At 41.0% G+C, this 20,494-nt stretch overlaps 2 protein-coding genes and 1 long non-coding RNA gene across 14 annotated transcripts in view; 1 reads left to right on the plus strand and 2 right to left on the minus strand.

Moving 5' to 3' along the window:
- Positions 1 to 20,494, plus strand: part of LOC105498705 (prune homolog 2 with BCH domain) — a 290,345-nt gene that overhangs the window by 229,900 nt on the left and 39,951 nt on the right. For all 12 annotated transcript variants that reach the window (XM_071077641.1, XM_071077643.1, XM_071077642.1 and 9 more), the window contains exon 10: positions 18,031 to 18,110. In XM_071077641.1, coding sequence (XP_070933742.1) covers positions 18,031 to 18,110 — 80 coding nt within the window. The remainder of the gene's footprint in view (positions 1 to 18,030; positions 18,111 to 20,494) is intronic.
- Positions 14,545 to 20,494, minus strand: part of LOC139355326 (uncharacterized) — a 72,202-nt gene continuing 66,252 nt past the window's right edge. Inside the window, exons 3-4 of the mRNA XM_071077652.1 lie at positions 16,797 to 17,035; positions 14,545 to 14,887 (exon numbers count right to left, since the gene is read on the minus strand). Coding sequence (XP_070933753.1) covers positions 14,834 to 14,887; positions 16,797 to 17,035 — 293 coding nt within the window. The 3' untranslated portion in view covers positions 14,545 to 14,833. The remainder of the gene's footprint in view (positions 14,888 to 16,796; positions 17,036 to 20,494) is intronic.
- The window catches only part of LOC105498707 (uncharacterized), a 38,365-nt gene continuing 35,974 nt past the window's right edge, over positions 18,104 to 20,494 (minus strand). Inside the window, exon 4 of the long non-coding RNA XR_011612433.1 lies at positions 18,104 to 19,857. This is a non-coding gene — a long non-coding RNA (uncharacterized lncRNA). The remainder of the gene's footprint in view (positions 19,858 to 20,494) is intronic.

The following is a 20,494-nucleotide window of genomic DNA, read 5'->3' on the forward strand; positions in this document are numbered from 1 at the left end:
AACTCTCTTTTTAATAAATTACGCAGTCTCAGGTAGTTCTTTGTAGCAGTATAAAAATGGACTAATACATCCATTCATCCATCAATGGGCGCTTGAGTTGCTCCCACCTATTGGTTATTATGCCTATAGCTGCTATGAATGTGGTTGTGCAAATATCTCTTTGAGATCCTACTTTCAATTCTTTTGGACTTATAATGAGAAGTGGGATTGCTAAATCATATGATAATTCTATTTTTAATTGATTCGAGGATCCATCATCCTGTTTTTAAAAGAGGCTGCATCATTTTGTATTCCCACTAACAGTGCACAAGAGTTCCAATCTCTCCATATCCTCACCAACACTTGTTATTTTCTGTTTTCTTTTTCTTTTTTTTAACGGTTGCCATCCTAATGAGTATGAAGTGATATATCATTGTAGTTTTGATTTGCATTTTTCTAATGATTAGTGATGTGGAGCATCTTTTCATATGCTTGTTGACCATTTGCATATCATCTTTGGAGAAATGTCTTTGCCCATTTCAAGTCATTTGCCCATTTTTTAATCAGGTTATTTATATTTTTGTTGTTGGGTTTTAGGAGTTATTTATATATTCTATTATAACCCCTTATCAGATATATGATTTGCAAACGTTTTCTCTCATGTAAATGCAAATATATGTATATGCAAATCATATATGATTTGCAAACGTTTTCTCTCGTAAAAATATATAATAGATTACTGTAATCCCTTTCAAGGTTGCCTTTCACTCTTGATTGCATCCTTTGATGCACAGAAGGTTTGAAGTTTGATGTTGTCCCATCTATTTTTTCTTTTGTTTTCTATGCTTTTGATGTCATATCCAAGGAATTGTCAAATCCAATGTCATGAAGTTTTTCATCGATGTTTTATGCTAGAAGTTTCTGTTTTGGATCTTATGTTTTTATCTCTAATCCATTTTGAGCGATTTTGGTATATTGTATAAGGTGAGGGTCCAACTTCATTCTTTTACATGTGGATATCTTGTTTTTCTAGCATCATTTGTTGAATAATTTTCCCACTAAATGGTGTCAGCAACCTTATCAAACATCATTTGGCAATATAGGCATGGGTTTATTTCTTGACTCTCTATTCTATTCCACTAGTCTATATATCTGTCTTTTTATTTATTTATTTTTAGAGACTCATCCAGGCTGGGGTGCAGTGACATGATACAATCATAGCTCACTGCAGCTTCAAACTCTTGGGCTCAAGCAATCCCTCCTATCTCAGCCTTCCTAGTAGTTGGGATTATAGGAGTGAGCCATGGTGCTCAACTGTATCAGTGTTTATGCCAGTACTATACTGTTTTGATTACTGTAGCTTTGTAATTAGTTTTAAAATTAGGAGGCATAAGACTTCCAGCTTTATTCTTTTTCAAGATTGTTTTGGCTATTTGAGGTCCCTTGAAATTTCAAATAAATTGTAGAATATATTTTCCTATTTTTTCAAAAAATTCCATGGGAATCCAGGTCACTTGCTTTTGAAAACCAGTATTGTATTTAATTTTTAACAAAATTACTGAAATGATGATAACAGCAATATCTAATCCTTATGTGTCATCAGTCATGATTGGCAAGGCAGTGTTCCCTATCCCTACCTAAATCAACTCGTTTAATCCTTACAACAACTTTCTAAGTAGGTAGTGTTACTTTCCCCATTTTACAGATAAGGAAACAGGCATATAGAAATTCTGTAACTTCTGTAAATTTACACATTTTAAAAGGTCAGAGCCAAGGTTCAAGTGCAGGCAGTCTGACTCCAGAGTCTTGAGGCTTTCTGGAATAAAAATACCACATAGCAGTTCAGGCTGCATTTACTAGATTATTGTTAGATGCAGTCCTAGCTGTCCAGAGAGGCCCATACATCTCTTGGGGTTATGTCTCAGACCTGTGCTTCTCGAAGGAAGGAAAGAAGGAAGGAAGGATGGACTTTATTTATTTATTTATTTATTTATTTATTTTAATTTATTTTTATTTATTTATTTATTTATTTTTTGAGACGGGGTCTCGCTCTGTCGCCCAGGCTGGAGTGCAGCGGCAGGATCTTGGCTCACTGCAAGCTCTGCCTCCTGGGTTCACAGCCATTCTCCTGCCTCAGCCTCCTGAGTAATTGGGACTACAGACGCCTGCCACCATGCCTGGCTAATTTTGGTTTTGTATTTTTAGTAGAGATGGGGTTTCACTGTGTTAGCCAGGATGGTCTCGATCTCCTGACCTCATGATCCACCTGCCTCGGCCTCCCAAAGTGCTGGGATTACAGGCGTGAGCCACCGCGCCCGGCCAAGGAAGGACTTTATAATGCCCAAGAACCTGTTATAGATTCTGAGATGTCCTCTAGAAAAGAAATCTGAAATCTGTTTGATTTTGTATGCCTCATTTTGACCAAGAAATCTTTTCTTCTTTTCATTTTTCTTTTTTCCTTTCTTTTCTTCCTCCCTTCCTCCCTCCTTTCTCTTTCTCCTTCCTTCTTCTTTTTTTTTGATGGAGTCTCGCTCTTGTCTCCCAGGCTGGAGTGCAGTGGCGCGATCTCAGCTCACTGCAACCTCCACTCCCGGGTTCAAGTGATTCTCCTGTCTCAGCCTCTCGAGTAGCTGGGATTAAAGGTGTCCGCCACCACGTCCAGCTAATTTTTGTACTTTTAGTAGAGACAGGGTTTTGCTCTGTTGGCCAGGCTGGTCTCAAACTCCTGACCTCAACTTCTCAAAGTGCTGGGATTACAGGCATGAGCCACCACACCCAGCCAATCCCCAGAGAATATAATATATGATGCTTCACAAACTTAACTGACACAGAGCCTTTTGGCATAGATCTGTGGAGCTGGTTCTCTGGGCACAGGCTCTGGCAAATGCTGGCGTAAAGATATGACCACTTGTCACTGTGTCCCATTTGCCCCAGGATGGTTTGGAACACTGGAGTGCAAATCCTCATGGGATGTGGAGGGAGTGTTCGTTCTTATGTCGGCCCCGGGTCAGTCCCAGGTTTGAGCTCATAGGCTGATGTCGGGGAATGGATTCCAGGAGTTTGCCCGGATCTTGCAGCAGGCCTGCTTCCTGGACTTCTCCAGGACAGTCACTGGGGCCTGAGAGGTGGCTCAGTTTTCAACCACAGGCAGCGACTGTATGGGAATGAAAAGATAAAGGAATTTAATGCTAGAGGAAAATGAGGAACAATGGACCCATCAGGAAGGAAATCCAGAAAATAAAAATGGGATGGTGTCACCCAAAGGACCGAACACTGGTGTACATATATTCTGTTTATTCAGCAAATAAACAAAATTTGCTGAATTTTTGTTCAGGAGGATCAGCTGCCAGCAGTGCTCTCAGCTTCCGCAGCCCTTTAGGAGCTGATGGTTTGGTCATCCAAATGGAAATGTTTCGTTCTCTGCCTCATTTTCCTCACCTGTGGAACAGGACCAGCAAACAATGCCTTAAAGAAATCCTATCAAAAACGATGCTAATTTTAAAAGTATAAAGGCTTTTGAAGTCAGAGAAATACTATGTGAAAATCAAAGAGTTTCTTTTTTCTTTAAGGACAAGAACATAAATAATAAAATTTTTTTAAGCAACTAGTTTTAAAAATCCAAAACTGAAAAAAAAAAAAACCAAAAACAGTAAATCTAAACAAATCTAACAAAATAAACAAAGCAACAGTGAAAGAAATCAAAGTGAAAAGACCGTTGCAAAAGAGAAACTATTGAATTGGAAAACAGACTGCAACGCAAGGATAGAATTAGATACATTTAAAACAACCTATTGCGGAAGATGAATCAGCCAGGCTATATACAGCAACAGCCGTGAGAGGCAGGTGTGTCTTATTTATTTTAAAATACCCATTGTTTGCCCAGATCAGACCTTCAGAAAATATTTGTGAAGATGAACAAATATAATGGACGTGTGGACAGTGGAAACAGCAGGACCTCCATAATGAGGGATTAATCTGAGCCCGGGCTTTTCTGGCTTTCTTTTTCAGTGCTAACATTTCAGCTCATGTGCTTCGCTATTTCTGCTGCTTCCTACACTTTATTTTGGAAAATGTCAGGAGTCCCAATAATGTAGCAGTGGATGTGACATCGTAATGCTGCTACTGATAAACAACTGAAATTACTACTTACTAAGCACTTCTTTTTTTCTAACCTTAACTTGAATTTGCCCAAGATTCCTAGAAGTGCATAGAATCTTAATATTTTAAAATTACCTTTTTATTTGAAAATGTTGTCACATGTTCGTATTTTAAAAAATTGAATTTAAATTTTAATTTAAAAAATTGAAACACAGAAAAGTAAAATGAATCAAATGTAGAAATTCCTTTCACCCCTGTGCCTACTCCAAGTAGGTAACTGCTATTAACAATGTATTCTTCCTCGATATTATCCATATCTAAAAATACATATAAATGTATCTAATTTTATGGAAATAGTATCATTCTAAATGTACCATTTTGTAACTTGAGTTTTTATTAGATACGTCTTAAATACCATTCTATGTCAATACATTTAGACTTTTTTTATACATTGATATGCCATAATGAGTTTCATGCTTTATTTAATCACTCCCTTACTGATAGACTTTTAGATTAGCACTTGCATTTTTGTAAAAAAAAAAAAAAAAAAAAAATTTTGAGTGGAAAATTGTGTTAAGTCACAATGAACAGCTAGGGTCCAAGGCTGAATGACAGCTGAATGAACAGCTAGGGTCCAAGGCTGAGGGCAAAGTGGTGCAAAGTACTCTTTATCCCAAAGAGAGAGAAGGCAAGAAGCTCTTGGCAGTTGAGATATATGTTTCCCTGAAGGCCTCTTAAAAGGTGACTCAGATTTACCGAACTCAGCCCATTCCATGTGAGCAGAAGACTGGGGAGGAGTGAGGGAATTATGAAGTCATTGCCTTGTTAGAAGTACTGGGGTGCATCCCTTTCTGCTCCTCCAAAGCCAAGTGAGGGTTGCCCCAGAAGAGTCCTGAGTAAAGAGTTGGAATTCCTTCCACAAGGAAGACTGGCATCTCACGCCCAGCTGGAAGTCTGCTTAGACTGGACTGTGGGTCTGCCCTGATTCTGCCTGAGCCAATGAAAAGAACATTCAAGGCCAGGCATGGTGGCCCATGCCTGTAACCCCAGCACTTTGGGAGGCCAAGGTGGATGGATCACCTGAGGTCAGGAGTTCGAGACCTGCCTGGCCAACATGGTGAAAACCCCTCTCTACTAAAAATACAAAAAGCTGGGTGTGGTATCACGTGGCTATGATCCCAGCTCCTCAGGAGGCTGAGGCAGGAGAATCGCTTGAACCCAGGAGGCGGAGATTGCAGTGAGCTGAGATTGTGCTACTGCACTCCAGCTTGAGTGGCAAGAGTGAAACTTCATCTCAAAAAAAAAAAACCTTCATGAGAGGGTGGTGGTGGTGTGACCTTACGCTATCACTGTGTGGAGGGACAGGGTGGTACAGGTGTCCTGTGGGTGCAGTGACCCCATGGACAGTAGTAGATTTGACTCATTTTGTAATATCCCACCTGTTATGCTCTGAACTATGTCTCTCCAAATCCATACACGTTGAAGTCCTGTCTTGTATTTGGAGATGATTTCTTTACAATGAATTCACTAGGGTAGGCCCTAATCCAGTAGGATTGGTGTCTTTTTGAGGAAAAGAGATTAGGACCTGCACACACACAGAAGGGATGACTGTGAAAAGAAAGAAGATGGCCATCTTCAAGTCCAGGAGAGAGGCCTCAGAAGAAACCAACCCTTATGACACCTTGCTCTCAGACTTCCAACCTCCAGAATTGTGAGCAAGTACATTTCTGTTGGTGAAGTCACCCAGTGTGCGATACTTTGCTATGGAAGCCCTCCAAAGTAAGATGCCACCCAAGGTGAGAAGGCCTCAGCCAGAGGCAGTGCCAGGAGCTGGGGACAAAAGGAAGATGTGGAGTGAAGCCAGTTCTCCTGTATCAGTGAAGTGGACAGTGGGGAGGCCCCATGGGCCCTCAAGGAACTCCTACAAGTTTCCAACAGAGGGAGGGGCTCCCAAAGTTTGGGCTGGGAAGAGGAGTGAGAGAATGGCAAGCCTCTCTCCAGTTTCCACCTCACCCTCCTACCCAGGCCCTTTTCACAGACCGGAATCCTGGGGTAAGAGGAGGAATGGGGGAACCCTTCCTATCCCAAATTCCCTGAAGCACAGCTTTGGTTGGCGCAGGTAGGAGAGTGAAGGAGATACAATTTTTAGCTGTTTTAGACTAGATTAGATTTTAGTAACTGAAAGTAACACGATCGCATGATGCAGGGACGGAAGACTCAGCATAGCACAGTTGGGAAAATCAGAGATCCGAGAAATTTTTCATTATTTTATGTTTGCATGATTATCAAATTCAAACTGTTTTAAAAAACCCTCCAGTTTTGTTTTTGTATTTTTACAGTAAACATCTTTTTACATCTATCTTGGTATATACCTGTGAGTATTCCTATACATTCCTATAACAGCTGATCAAAGGCTATGTGTATTTAAAATTCTGATGACTACAACTAAAATCTATACCTCAATTTATATTCCTCATAGAAATACATTTGGGTGTACCACTTGCACCAATATGAGAGCTTCACAGTTTTAAAAATACATTCAACTTTAAGAAAATGAAATGTTATTTAAGTTGTGAGACTCTAGGACAGCGGTTGTCAAACCTCCCCCTATACTACCCACCAAACCCAGTCCAGTCAGCCACCTATTTTTGTACATAAAGTTTTACTGGAACACAGCCATACCCATGCATTTACATATTGTCTATAGCTACTTTTGTGCTAGGACAACAGAGCTGAGTTGTTGCCACAGAAACTGTAGAGCATGCAAAGCCCTTCCAGAAACACTGTGCTGCCCCCAGCTCCAGAAAAGTCAAGCCTCCCATGCCCTGCGGATCAGCAAATATAACTGCGGAGCAGCAGCTGAAGGAGTATCTTGTCTACGTGTGTTCCTGTGGTTCATATTTCTGGTGCCAGATTGTCCAAGGCATTTGAATGACTTCACACTCTTGAACTACTTGGGGCAGGAAGTCAAACTGGAAGAGTGCAGCCATTGCATTACACTGTGGGGAAGGGGACCCTTTGTGAGCTTATCTCACGGGCAGGAGGGTGGGGCAGGCAGGCGGTCTTCCCGAAGTGTAAATCCCAGGAGATGCTGAGCAGGTGAAGTGAAGGCTGCAGGAGCCTGTGCTGCGAGCCCAGCCAGTTCTGCTGCTCACTTGGGCGTCCTGCAGGTGCTGGTGCCCCCGGCATTGAAGATTGTCTCCAATTCTGAAGAAAAACAATGGTCTACTTTCCCCCTCTCCCTTTGGAAGAACCTCATTCTTTCAAATTCACTCCCAGTTGCTCCTGATATTATCTGAGAGCTTTTACTGTTGAAGGAGAGAGCACAATATGTGCCACACCAGAGGATGACCATTGCCTAATTGGATTCACAGCGATGACTTCTTTGTAAAACATTTCCATAAGCATCACCTATATTTCTAAATTATGTTTTGACAAAAGCTTAACTTCTTATCAAAATGAATTTGTTGGAAGACTTTTTTTTTTTTTTTCTTTTTTGAGACGGAGTTTCATTCTTGTTTCCCAGGCTGGAGTGCAATGGCATGATCTCAGCTCACTGCAACCTCTGCCTCCCAGGTTCCAGCGATTCTCCTTTCTCAGCCTCCTAAGTGCTGGGATTACAAGTGCCTGCCACCACGCCCGGCTAATTTTGTATTTTTAGTAGAGACAGGGTTTCTCCATGTTGGTCAGGCTGATCTCGAACTCCCGACCACAGGTGATCCACCCACCTTGGCCTCCCAAAGTGCAGGGACTACAGGTGTGAGCCACCATGCCTGGCCTGGAAGAGAATTTTTATGTTCAAGTTTCAATATGTGGCGAGACATTCTGAGGAGCACTTTACCCAAAGGGCAGGGCACCTTCACGTGTCTAAATCAGTGTGTTGTTCAATAGTGACTCATTCATCTCCACCATGTGCTGAGCCCTGTGCTAAGCACTGGGTGTGCTTGTGTGTGGAGAGGGTGGCAGTGGGGAGGAGTGGGGACAAACGCATTTCAAACAGGAAATCGTAGGAATATGGCAGCATCCTCGTGAGGTAAGCACGGGGTGCTGTGGGACGTGACCCAACTCTGTGGGGTGGAGGTGAGGTCCCAGGTCTCAACTTGTGGGGTGGAGGTGAGGTCCCAGGTCCCGACTTGTGGGGTGGAGGTGAGGTCCCAGGTCCCAACTCTGTGAGGTGGAGGTGAGGTCCCAGTTCCTGACTCTGTGGGGTGGAGGTGAGGTCCTAGGATGCAGATGTCCACACTGAGTAGTAGAGAACAGCAAGATTGGCAAGGCTAAGTGGGGAGTGGGGAATGAGAAAGGAGGCTTGGGTCTAGGCTTGGGGGCTAGGTTAAGAGGGCCTTGTAAGCCCTTCTCTGAAACCAGATTCTTTCCCTGAAGCAGTGGGAACATTGAGAGGATTTAAACAAGAAGGTGGCGTCAAGGTTGAGATTGAGAAGGGTATTAGTTATGATTTGGAGGAGGTAGGGAAGAAGATCATAAACAGAAAGGTTGCAACGTTTCTGCATGAAAAAAATGAATTTGAACTAAGGCTTTTGTAGTGAGAATGGAGTGGAGAGGATGCAGTAAATTTATAGGATTGGACAGCCAACTGGATGGGGAAGAAATGGTGGGAAAGAAAAGAAAGTAAGAGTGAATGCCGGTTTGGGAGCTTGAGTGCCCAGGTGATACGTAGAGACATTCACTAGGATGAGAAATGTATTAGTTAGCTATTGCTGTATAATTAATAATCTTGGCCCTGTGCAGTGGCTCATGCCTGTAATCCCAGCACTTTGGGAGGCCAAGGCAGGAGGATCACTTGAGGCCAGGAGTTGGAAACCAGCCTGATCAACATGGTGAAACCCCGTCTCTCCTAAAAATAAGCTGGGCATGGTGGTGCACATCTGTAATCCCAGCTACTCGGGAGGCTCAGGTAGGAGAATCACTTGAACCCAGGAGATAGAGACTTGAGTGAGCCGAGATCACTCCATTGCACTCCAGCCTGGGCAATAGAGCAAGACCCTGTCTCAAAAAATAAATGAATAAAATAAATAATCTCAAAGTTTAGCAGCTTAAAGCAACAAACATTGATTATTTCCCAGTGTTTGTATCAGGAATTCAAGAGTGGATTAGCTAGATGGTTCTGGCTTAAGGTCTCTTGTTAAGCTGCCATCAAGGCATTAGCCAGGGCCGCAGGTGTCTGAAGGCTTGACTTGAGCTGCAGGATCTGCTTCCAAGATGGCTTGTTCACAAGTCTGTTGGCAGAAGGCTTCAGTTCCTTCCTGGGTTTTCACAGGAAGCCTCAGTTCCTTGCCACACGGACTCTCCACAGGGCTGCTTGACTGTCCTTACAACAGGGTAGCTGGTTTCTCCCAGACTGAGGGACCCAAGAGAGAACAAAGCACACAGTGCTTTTCAGGACCTAGCCTTAGAAGTCACCCACCATCCATTCCACCTTATTCTGTTCAGTCCACACTTAAGGGAAGGGAAATTAGGCTCCACCTTTTGAAGCAAGTGTCAAACAATTTATGGACACTTTTCAAAGTCGTCACAGAGAAGGTAGGATGTAGCAGATTTGCATAGAGGAAGGTGTAGGATTCGGTTTTGAACATGTTCAGTTTGACATCCCTTTGAGCTATCCTGGTTGTGAACTGTAAACTCACTTCCTAAACAAGTATATGCCCCTCTCCAATGTGAGATTATGCCATCTAATTTAATCTTCTCCACAACAAACAAATCTATTGATAGATCTTAAGGTTATAGGAAAAATATTAATAGAAGCTGGCAGATAGTCTGCAGGCAAGAGGTAGAATTCTCCATGCATCCATCATTCACGGCCAAGGCGTTAATTATTCTCTGAAAAGCAAAGAAGTTGAAATGATAAAAATATAGGCTTTCCTTCTATTCCTGCTCAGCATTCCTCAAATTTTCATGTTTATAAGTCTCACTGTAAAAAGAAAAAAAAATTGACATACAAAACCATGTACACTGTATTCAGGGAACAATTCAAGAAAATGTTTGAGGATCATTGAGCTACAAGTGATTTCTTTTGCTCCCTGCAGAATTTTAGAATCTGACCCTGGGTAAGGAGGCTGCGTTGTGTCCCCCCCCTCTGAGAACCTGAGAATGTTTGGCTGTGGTTTGTGCAGTTTTGCACCTTCCCTAAAGAAGGTGGTGTCTGGGCGAGTGCTCGGCGCCTATCTTCCTACTGTGTGCAGTCAGTTTTCTTTTCCAGCTCTCGCCTCCCTCCTTCATCTCTCTTCAGCTGGCTGGCTTCTAAGATGCTTCTCCCAGCCTGGCCACAGTGCTTACCTGTTCTAGGATGAGAGAGGCCCAGCTGGGTTAGCGAACTGTTGCTAAGAGCCTTCCTTATTTCATGGGCTTGACCCCAGCTTCGTATTGTGGCATCTCCTGTCTTGGGGTCAGCTTGATTAGGCAAAGTGTGAAACTCAGTGCTGCTTCCGTCTCACCTCCTACTTTGAGTAACTGGATAAGTACTCTGTGGTTCACGGGGTGTCATGTACTGCTGGCTTAATGAAGCAGCCTACTTTATCAGACAAGAACCCTCACGTGGCAGTCCTCCAGCCTGTGGGCTAATTGATATTCTTAACGAGGGAAGGCAAGCACCTCATGAAAGGTTTTATTTGTGTTTTCTTTTTTCTTTTTATCTCTGTTTCTAGAGACAGCAACCTTATCAGTCCAGCAGATCTTACTAGACTAGAAGGAAGCCAGGAGGGTTTTAAGGAACTCTGACACAAGGGTATTTCTCTTTATGTAACCATTTTCCCAAAATATATCAGCATAACCGTCAGCATTTTTCTAAAGAACAATGAACCCCACGTCATGACCTGCTACTTTACTTTTTATGGAGGTATATGTTTTAGTGGCCAATCTTGTAAAAGTGGTTATTCCTGAAAAGGGGTGCCACCTGCTGCTGGATATCCGTGTCTGTCAGGAAACATTACCATCTAGAAATGCTATTGGTATGTGTGTGCCGGCTCTTGGCTCACTGCTCATTTCCTGTTAAAAAGAACCTAATCTCAGGCAAAGCTAATCCTACAACAACAGTCAAATCCCTCCAGATTCAGATATGTTGAAAAAATACAAAATGCAGAATGGGCTTCGTTTTGTACCTGTTCTAAAGGCAAGAAGGTGCATTTATGTCCAAAAGTTCTGCATTTGTTGTCCTTCATTCTCTGTCACATACTGCAATTAGCCTTCCATATGAAGAAGTGTGAGTATCAGAAACACACAACCTACGAATATGCGTGGGCTCCGTTCTCAAATTGGAGAATTCCATTTCTGTCACCGTTCTTTCTCCACTTGGTGGTATTCAGGATCATTAGAGAAGGTGCGCAGACGTAGCATAAATAGCATCAAATCACCTAAGAGCATGTTTCTTTTTATAACTTCCTGGGCTGAGTTGAATGCTTAGCTAATTCACTTCATCTTATTTCCTAAAATCTGAACTTGAGGCTATTTATTTTCCTCTAGGAACTTCTTTAGCTGCTATCACAAGTTTGGATGTGCAGGGCTTTATTGTTCGGTTACTTACACGTGTGTTTTTCAGTCTCCAGACTGTGATTGGAGACTTTTTGTGATTGATAACTAGAGGTATGGCCCTGAAGTCAGAGAATATAGTACATGTGATGTTGACTTTTGGTATTTTATGAGACATCATGTATGGTAAATTTTGGTGAGTTCAAAAAAAGAAAAAACTGTGTTTTTATTGACTGCAGATCTCTCATTAGACCAAGCTATATTACTGCATTGTTCAGATCGGCCATAGTCTTATATATTTCTTTTCAAATTAATTTATAAATTCTTGAGAGGTATGTTCAGATTTTCCCCCATGAAATTTATTTTGCCTAATCATTTATTTTCAATTTGTGTTTTACATATTTTGAGGCTATGTTGTTAAGAACACATTGGCTGTCAATTATTACATCTTCTGAAAAATTATTCCTTGTATCACTAAATAATAACTTTCTTTAGCCTTAATAATGCCTTTTCTGAAGTCTGTTTTGTTGGGCATTAATAGTGTAATGCTGGCCAGGTGCTGTGGCTCATGCCTGTAATCCCAGCACTTTGGGAGGCTGAGGCAGGCAGATCACCTGAAGTCAGGAGTTTGAGACCAGGCTGGCCAACATGGCGAAACCCCATCTCTACTAAAAATACAAAACTTAGCTGTGCATGGTGGCAGGTACCTGTAATCCTAGCTACTTGGGAGGCTGAGGCAGGAGAATCACTTGAACCCAAGAGGTGGAGGTTACAGTGAGCCGAGATTGCACCACTGCACTCCAGCCTGGACGACTGTCCCACAAAATACTAATAATAATGATAAATAATAATAATATTGTAATGCTTTCTTGTGTTTAGTATTTTTCTGTTTTTTAAAAATACCACTTGCTTGTCAACACTTCTGCGTTATTATGTTTTAGATGTTTCTTTTTTAGGCAGAATGGCTATGCAGGGCTTGGTGACATTACCTGCTGTGACAACCCCAAATCTGAGTGGTTTAACACAACAAAGGTTTAGACATCATTCTTTAATCATTATGGCCTCTTTCATGTTATTCTATTTTTTTAGTACTTTTATTGCTAATTTTTCTATTTATTGCGTCTCCTGGAAATCCCTCAAAGTATTATTCCCAAGTGTAGTTTATAGGGTTTTTTGATGTGAGCTCATCTTTCAGAGAGTTTTTTTCTTGCTCCTAATTGGATTTCCAGTGAAACTTGCTTGTAGAAGTAAGCGCTACCAAGTGGTTTCACATGTGATTCTTTTTTTTTTTTTTTTTTTTTTTTTTTTGAGACAGAGTCTTGCTCTGTTGCCCAGGCTGGAGTTCAGTGACGCAGTCTCGCCTCTCTGCAACCTCCGCCTCCCGGGTTCAAGCAATTCTTCTGCCTCAGCCTCCCGAGTAGCTGGGATTACAGGCATGCGCCACCACACCCGGCTAATTTTTGTATTTTTAGTAGAGATGGGGTTTCACCATCTTGGCCAGGCTGGCCTTGAACTCCTGACCTCATGATCCACCTGCCTCGGCTTCCCAAAGTGGTGGGATTACAGGCGTGAGCCACCGCGCCTGGCCCACATCTGATTCTTTTGGAATCCTAGGGTCCTAGGTGTTCAGTGATCCTAGATGAATTTTCATCTTAATTTCTTGATTCATTTCTACGTCATTCAGGTAATATAAATTGAGACATGAGCAGTCCACAACTAGTGTCTCCAGCTCCTACTGGTTGCTTTTTATTTTCTACCCAAGATTCAAGTAGACTATGCTTTCCAAGGCCAGAGGAGAGAGGTTTTTTTTCCATGCCCTTTTTGTTAAGGGGAAAGTTCCTGAAGGTCCAGAGCCCTGTATAGAAGTTCAGGTCTAGGCCTTTCTTCCATCACCACGAGGTCCCTCGTGCTGTGATACCCTAAGCCCTGTGTCCAGTGCAAGAACCCTGTGTGCTAGCTTTTTACCAGCCTTCTATAATAACTCTTTATTTCTGGCACCTGCGGACTTAATCTTATTTTTTTTAAGCTTGGAAATGTATTATTAGTTTTGGGGTATGCTATTTCATATAGCATTTCTTGTATTTTTAATGATACATGGCTTTACACCTTGTAAGACTTAGCCAACACTTCCTAACATCTCTTTTTTAGCAAAGAGGAAAAACCACTGAGTGAGATTCCAGGGGTTTCTAACTTAAATTTAACAGTATTATTTTATTATTATTATATTCATTTTTTTCTATATATAAGTTATTTATTTTATGTAACTTAAATCACTCACCGTTTATTTTACCTGAGTGATTTAAGTTTACATATAATGGTTGAGTATCCCTAGTCCGAAATCTAAAATGCTCCAAAATTGAAGTTCTTTAGTGCTGACACAACACTCAGAGGAAATGCTCACTGGAGCATTTCAGATTTCAGATCTTCAGAGCAGGGATTCTCAACTATAGTATATAATGCAAATATTCCAAAATCCAAAAAAGTCAGAAAGTGTAAATATTTCTGGTCCCAAGCATTTTGGATAAGGGATACTCAACCTGTACACTAGCGATACAAACATTCCTCTCAAAATAACCTTAATAAAATAAGTCAACTAAAGAAAATGTTAAGGAAATTGGCAAGTGATAAAAGGCTATGACAAAAACCCTAAAGGTGATATATTAATACTCCATCTTACAGAATACTTAAAAGCATTCCATGTCTTTTCAAGCTTTTTGTTCCTGTTTATTAAAGCATGCTTTGATGTTTTAGCAATCCAGACGTGAAGATATTTACTGTCAATATGAATCTGGCCTAAGAATGTGGAAAATTGGTTACCCAAATCAGGAAATAAAATTTTGAGCATAGCATAAGTCAAATATTCCCTTAAACCATAAAGGCCAGCTATATAGTAAGAATGGGCTAGATTGTAATGTGGTAACAAATAACTACGATATCGCAGGGCAAAACACAACAAAACTTCATTTCTTGTTTACATTTCCAACAAGCTTTCGGTGAGGCCTCTGCTCATCAGAGGCACTCGGGACACCGCCTGGCCGAGCCCGTCCACAGCTAATAAGGTGGGAAGAGGATGTGGCTCCTCACATGCTTGCTCCTAAGCCTTCTGCTCAGAAGGAACATCTCTCCCTTCGACTCTGTCTTCATTAGCCAAAGCAAGTCATGTGGCGCCTGTCATAACACGTTGATCTTCTAACACACATGGTGTTAATGTCACAGTACCATCCAGCAAAGAAACCATGAAGCAGTTTTAATACATCCTCTAGATGGAGACATGTAGCTATTTCAGCCGTAGTACAGTCAGACTTCTGCTAACCTCTTGGTTAGCTCCAGTCTGTATAAAGAAACTCAAAATGAAGTAGAGGCTACAGATAGATAAAGTAAAATACAGACCTTTACACTGGACTGGTTTGTTACCCAACAGATCCTGAGAGGCTTCAGTATTGATCATAAAACTGCTGTCCTGCTTAATCACCAACTGCTCAGTTTGGCCACTTCATTTCTTCAAATGTTTATGGGCTTAATGTATGAATGTGGTTGAAGTATTTACAAAGAGCGTGACTTGGGTTTCTCTTAGATTTGCTTTTAGGCTATTCTGGCTCAGCTTTCCCTCAGTCCCAGGGGTTTTCTAACATGTCCTTATAGCCTTCTTTTTTGGGGGTGGAGGGGACAGAGTTTCACTCTTGTTGCCCAGACTGGAGTGCAATGGCGTGATCTCAGCTCACCGCAACCTCCGCCTCCCGGGTTCAAGCAATTGTCCTGCCTCAGCCTCCCGAGTAGCTGGGATTACAGGCATGCACCACCACGCCCGGCTGATTTTGTATTTTTAGTAGAGATGGAGTTTCTCCACCTTGGTCAGGCTGTTCTTGAACTTCCAATATCAGGTGACCCGCCCACCTCAGCCTCCCAAAGTGCTGGGATTACAGGCGTGAGCCACCACGCCCGGCCTAGCCTTCTTTAATATCCATGAGTTTGTGTGAATCTCTCTCCTTGGGTCATCGGTTGATCACAGCCTTCAGCATTTTTCTTCCCCTAGCGCATGCTAACATGGGGGGAAGAAATCTGTGCCTTCTTTACAGGGTCTCTGCTTTGTGTTGAAAAGGAGTACTTAGAGGCAAAGACTCTATTTTCTAACATCAATGAGTTGAGGAGCATTTCTAGGCTCTGTGGAGATTTGTGCAGTAATAAGATTATATTTTATCTAGGCCAATGCCCAAATTATAGTGACCTTTAATTTGATTTGTCCAACCATGACACGTACTTAAATTAAACCACTGCTCCTGGTACTATGTTTTAAGTGGAGGGTATGTAATACCTTAAACTCAGACAGTGCTTTATGACTTACAGAGTACTTTTATTTGTACTGTATTTATTCTCCACAGTCACTAATGATGTTGGGTATTATCCCCTTTTAAAATCACAGAAATGGTCAACTAATCTTCTCAGAGTTAATCAGTTTGTCGATACTGGCAGCAGAACCACAGCTCAGAACTAAAACCTCATATCCAGGCAGGACTCCTGGATGTTGCCCATAATTCACAATTTTTAAAAAATCTATTAAACTTAAGCTGATCCTATCTATTTTATAACCATCGTATTTAGTTTGAGGCCAAGGCCCACAACCTGTGTGCTCTGTCAGGCAGATAGAAATCTGATGTCTTAATTTGTGTTCAAGGTTGACTCTTAGGCAGATAACTAGAAAAATAATGCACATGTGCATTTAGAATATTTCAGGCTCAATAATTCAATCCAACACAGTCAGTGGTAGAACTAAGATTTAAATCCAGCAGCTCTTAATAGCAGCATTTTGCTACTTGACAGGTACGAGAGGTTTGATGTCAAGGAGAACACACAGAATGACAAAGATCATTGTAAGGAATTCCAAAAACTGCAGGATCATGGGATACCCAGATATCCATCCCTCTAGGTCCTAGAACTTTCAAAACTGGGGCCTGGTGCAGATCTTCTCTTTGCATACCTCCCCAACCTTTGTTGCTGAATAACATGGTTTGATTCCACCTATCATAGTGTATCTCTGTTTGGCACAGGTTATCTTGTTCCTGCTGATACATTATTGTCTGTCTTACATGCCAACCTCTTGCACGCTCTTTTGCTACCAGGGCACAGGTCTAGTTTTAGAGAACACACAGGGTCAAAGCCACAGAAAGAATGTAGACAAACTCCCTGATGCTGAGCTTTTGAAGGGGTCTCAGGAGTTGGTGGGCAAGTACACAGGCACTTACCTCTATCCAGGGGAGCAGCACTGAGTTCTTGGAGGTAGTGGTCATTGTATCAACTCCATCATTCCAACTCCACCACTGGAATGAGACAGGTCTGGCTTGTTCCTCTGTATCCTCGGCACATAGTAGACACTCAATAGATATTTGTTGAATAAATGAAGCAAATGCAGTAATCACTAAGGGTGCAGATTCTTTTCTTTCATCATAGTGCTTTATTGACAGTAGGGGATTTGACTTGCATCCTGAAGAAGTAGATTGAACTCCAAAAGTTTGGTAGATCCAGCGTTACATAGAGCAAAGAGAGGGAGAAGGGAAATAAATTAAGAACTTTAACATAAAGGTTTATCATGTTTAAAATTAGGTTAGTGCCCACATCATAAGGATTCGCCCTAGGTGAATGAAATTATGTGAAATTCACCAAGAAGAAAAATATATTATGGTAAATGGGTACTTACTGAACGAAGGTCCAAGGATGAAAATAAATCAAGAGAAATGTATCGTGAACAGTGGTCAGCTTCTTAGAAGAGCATATAGATTCATCACAATTGTCTTCGGTATTTCCTGTTTCCCTACACTTTTCTTACCAAATGTGCTAATACACATGGTCGTGGGCTCAGCACTGATTAGAAAAAAGAGGTGGGAAGTCATGACCAGAGCCATCTTCACCAACATATATTCACAGTGACTCTTTAAATATTCAAAAAAGGAAGAAAAATAACATCAGTCTATGCCTGCTCAGGAGTGTCAGGCACTTTACTTTTGTAGCTTAATCTTTAAACAACCTGGTGAAGTAGGTGGTATATCCCTAGTTTACAAATGAAAACTGAGATCAACAGAATATGCTCTCTCTCCCTCTGTCCATGGGAATTTAATTAAAATACTCAAATTTACAGAGTGAGAGATGTATACAAAGCACATATAATGACCCTGTTGTTAAATATAAATAAATATATATATATATATTTTCCTATTTCTGAGTTTCCCACTTGGTGTGTGTTTACTTAAGTGAGCTAGTAGAAGTGACCTGATGTATGCAAGTGAAATTGGTGTCCATTGTTCTCATTTACCATAACTGCAGAAAGTCTTTAATTTAGGACCACTTACAGTGGATTCAGTTCCCATCTGTGGTTTATTTTAAGTGAGTTGAAAATGTTATCCTGGACTCTCTGAGTTTCCTCTTCAAAAGAAATGAAGTCCTACACAATTGTTGATGCGCTTTGCTTTGCTTTTTTTGCAGACTACTGTCAGAGGATGTAGGAATGGACATCCCGTTTGAAGAGGGGGTGCTGAGTCCCAGTGCTGCAGACATGAGGCCTGGTGAGAGCAGCATTTGTTCATTTCCTTTGTTGGTGTTCTGTATCCCAACGTTTTCATTATTCAGTGAAAGAATTATTTCCTGTGCATCTAACTTATGATTTCAGTGATAGCAGTGAGAGGAAAAAAAGAAATGTGTGATATGAAGGTGTTAGGTTGCATTTGGTTAATTTAAGAGGTGGCTTGAATATTGATGCTCGCTAGTGTGGGCTGCATTTTATCTCCTAGACCACAGCCTTATCTGCCAATGTTTTCAGTTCCTGTAATAATTGGCTACTGTATATTGTACCAAATTCTGACTAATGTCTAAGTTCCCCACATTTACACGTAATTGTAAGAAAGTTTAAAATTGGAAATGTGGTATCAAGAATGCTCAATATCCTAACTATCAAAACCAAAACCAAGACAACAACAACAAAAAACAACCATCCTACATTTTAGGAGTTTACAACCCAAGGCATACACAAAAAACAATTTAATTTTTCAGTTGCAACTTATATGACTCTCTCTGTGTTCCAGGGTCACTCTCTTACATTACACCAACTCCAGGATCATACCAAGATCCTGAATCATGTATTCTCAGCCAAGCCTACAGTGTGGTGGGAAGAGGGAAGGCAATTACATTTGTTTTCTGTTGTAGTATTTGAAATGCATTCTTCAAAATACTAGTCATGTAACAGATTTCTAAATGTTCTATGGCCAAATATGCTTGGTAACCACAGTATGCTTATTTGAATCTTCCAAGTTCACAATGTACTTTTGAATGATAAAGGCACTGAGGCTATGGTTATCTGATATGGTAAGCAGCTAGTCACATGTGGCTATTTAAATTAATTAAAATTAAAAGTAGTTGTTTAAAATGCTCTTCTTCAGTTGCACTAGCCTCATTTCAAGTGCTCAATAGCCACATATAGAACCTTTTCATCATTACAAAGAATTCTTTGGGACATCACTGTTCTGCAAATTCCTGAAATATAGAAACTCAGTGTGGAAACTTACTTGTCAATAGAAACTTTTTTCAAGTAATACATAAAACCATTACCTGGAACAGAGTTTGGGTGATGCTCCATTCAGAAAAGAAAAAGCTTAATGACAAGGAAACAGTGCCAGTTTCTCTAGGACACGGCCGGAGTCAGAATTCCGGAGTTGAAGGGTATAACAAATGGTCTTCAAAATACTTCGTGCTTGGGAATCCTGTCATTTCTGGTTTTAGGTGAAGGCAACAAACTGTATTGTCCTACTCTGCTCTCAAACTGAACACTTCTGTGACCGGATGTGTAGGGTTCTGTTTTGTTTTGTTTTGTTTGTTTTGTTTTTGCCACACACCAAGCAGTTTTCTAATGAACACCAACTGGGTATCCTATAATTCAGTTCTGACACTATCCACCTTAGGAAATGACAAGGGTTTTAAGACCTCTGTGCCTGGAACCAGGGCCAAAGACCAAAGTATATTTCTTATTATACTACAGTAGGGTATCTCTCTACTTTTGTTTTGTTAGTTTAAGCTTGGTTAAAAATGACTTCTCCAGCTCTGCTTCTATTAAATGAAAGGCAGCTGAGCAGCAAGACACATACTACAATGAAAGGAGGGAGCCTACACATAAGATTATCACTTACATTATAGGAACCAATGTCAAGTGAGATTGGCATAAGAGCTGGTGACTGCTTGGGTGAGCTCTAAGAATGTTACCTGGGAGGATACTTCAGCCAGGTAAAGGGCACTGACGATCATATACAGAGTTGTCAGGACCTAAAAGAAGTATTTTGGGAGTGTCTGTGAACATGACAAAGTTCTTAACCTACATTCCATAGGAGTAAAGTCAACACAAACTATTAGAAAATATAGTTGACCCTCTGTATCCATGGTTCCAAATCCATGGATTCAACCAACCACAGAAGAAAAATATTTAAAGAAAAAAATCGCATCTGTACTGAACATGTACAAACTTTTTTTCCTGGTCATTGTTTCTAGACAACAGAGTGCAACAGCTATTTACTTTGTATTAGGTGTTATTCTAGAGATGATTTAAAGTATACAGAAGGATGTGCATGGGTTATATGTCAACACTACACCATTTTATATCAGGGACTTGAGCATCTGTACATTTTGGTTTCCACCAGGGGTCCTGGAATCAATCCCTTATGGATATCAAGGGACAACTGTATATGTAAGCTTAACTGTTTTTCGTATGCAATATACCCCGTGAAAATTTAATTCAATTATTATAGCAATTTCAAGTTTTCAAACTTGAACAGGGAAATTCTAAAAACTAGTTACCTACCCATTTAGCAATAGCTCCTACTTCCTGTTTCTACATGGCCAAGGCCGAGGGGGTTGGGAGGATCCAGTTACTGAGGGCTGCTTTCAAGAAGGGTTTCTAAATCTC

The sequence above is a fragment of the Macaca nemestrina genome, chromosome 14 (assembly GCF_043159975.1).
Source record: "Macaca nemestrina isolate mMacNem1 chromosome 14, mMacNem.hap1, whole genome shotgun sequence".
In the NCBI taxonomy this organism is placed as follows: Eukaryota; Metazoa; Chordata; class Mammalia; order Primates; family Cercopithecidae; genus Macaca; species Macaca nemestrina.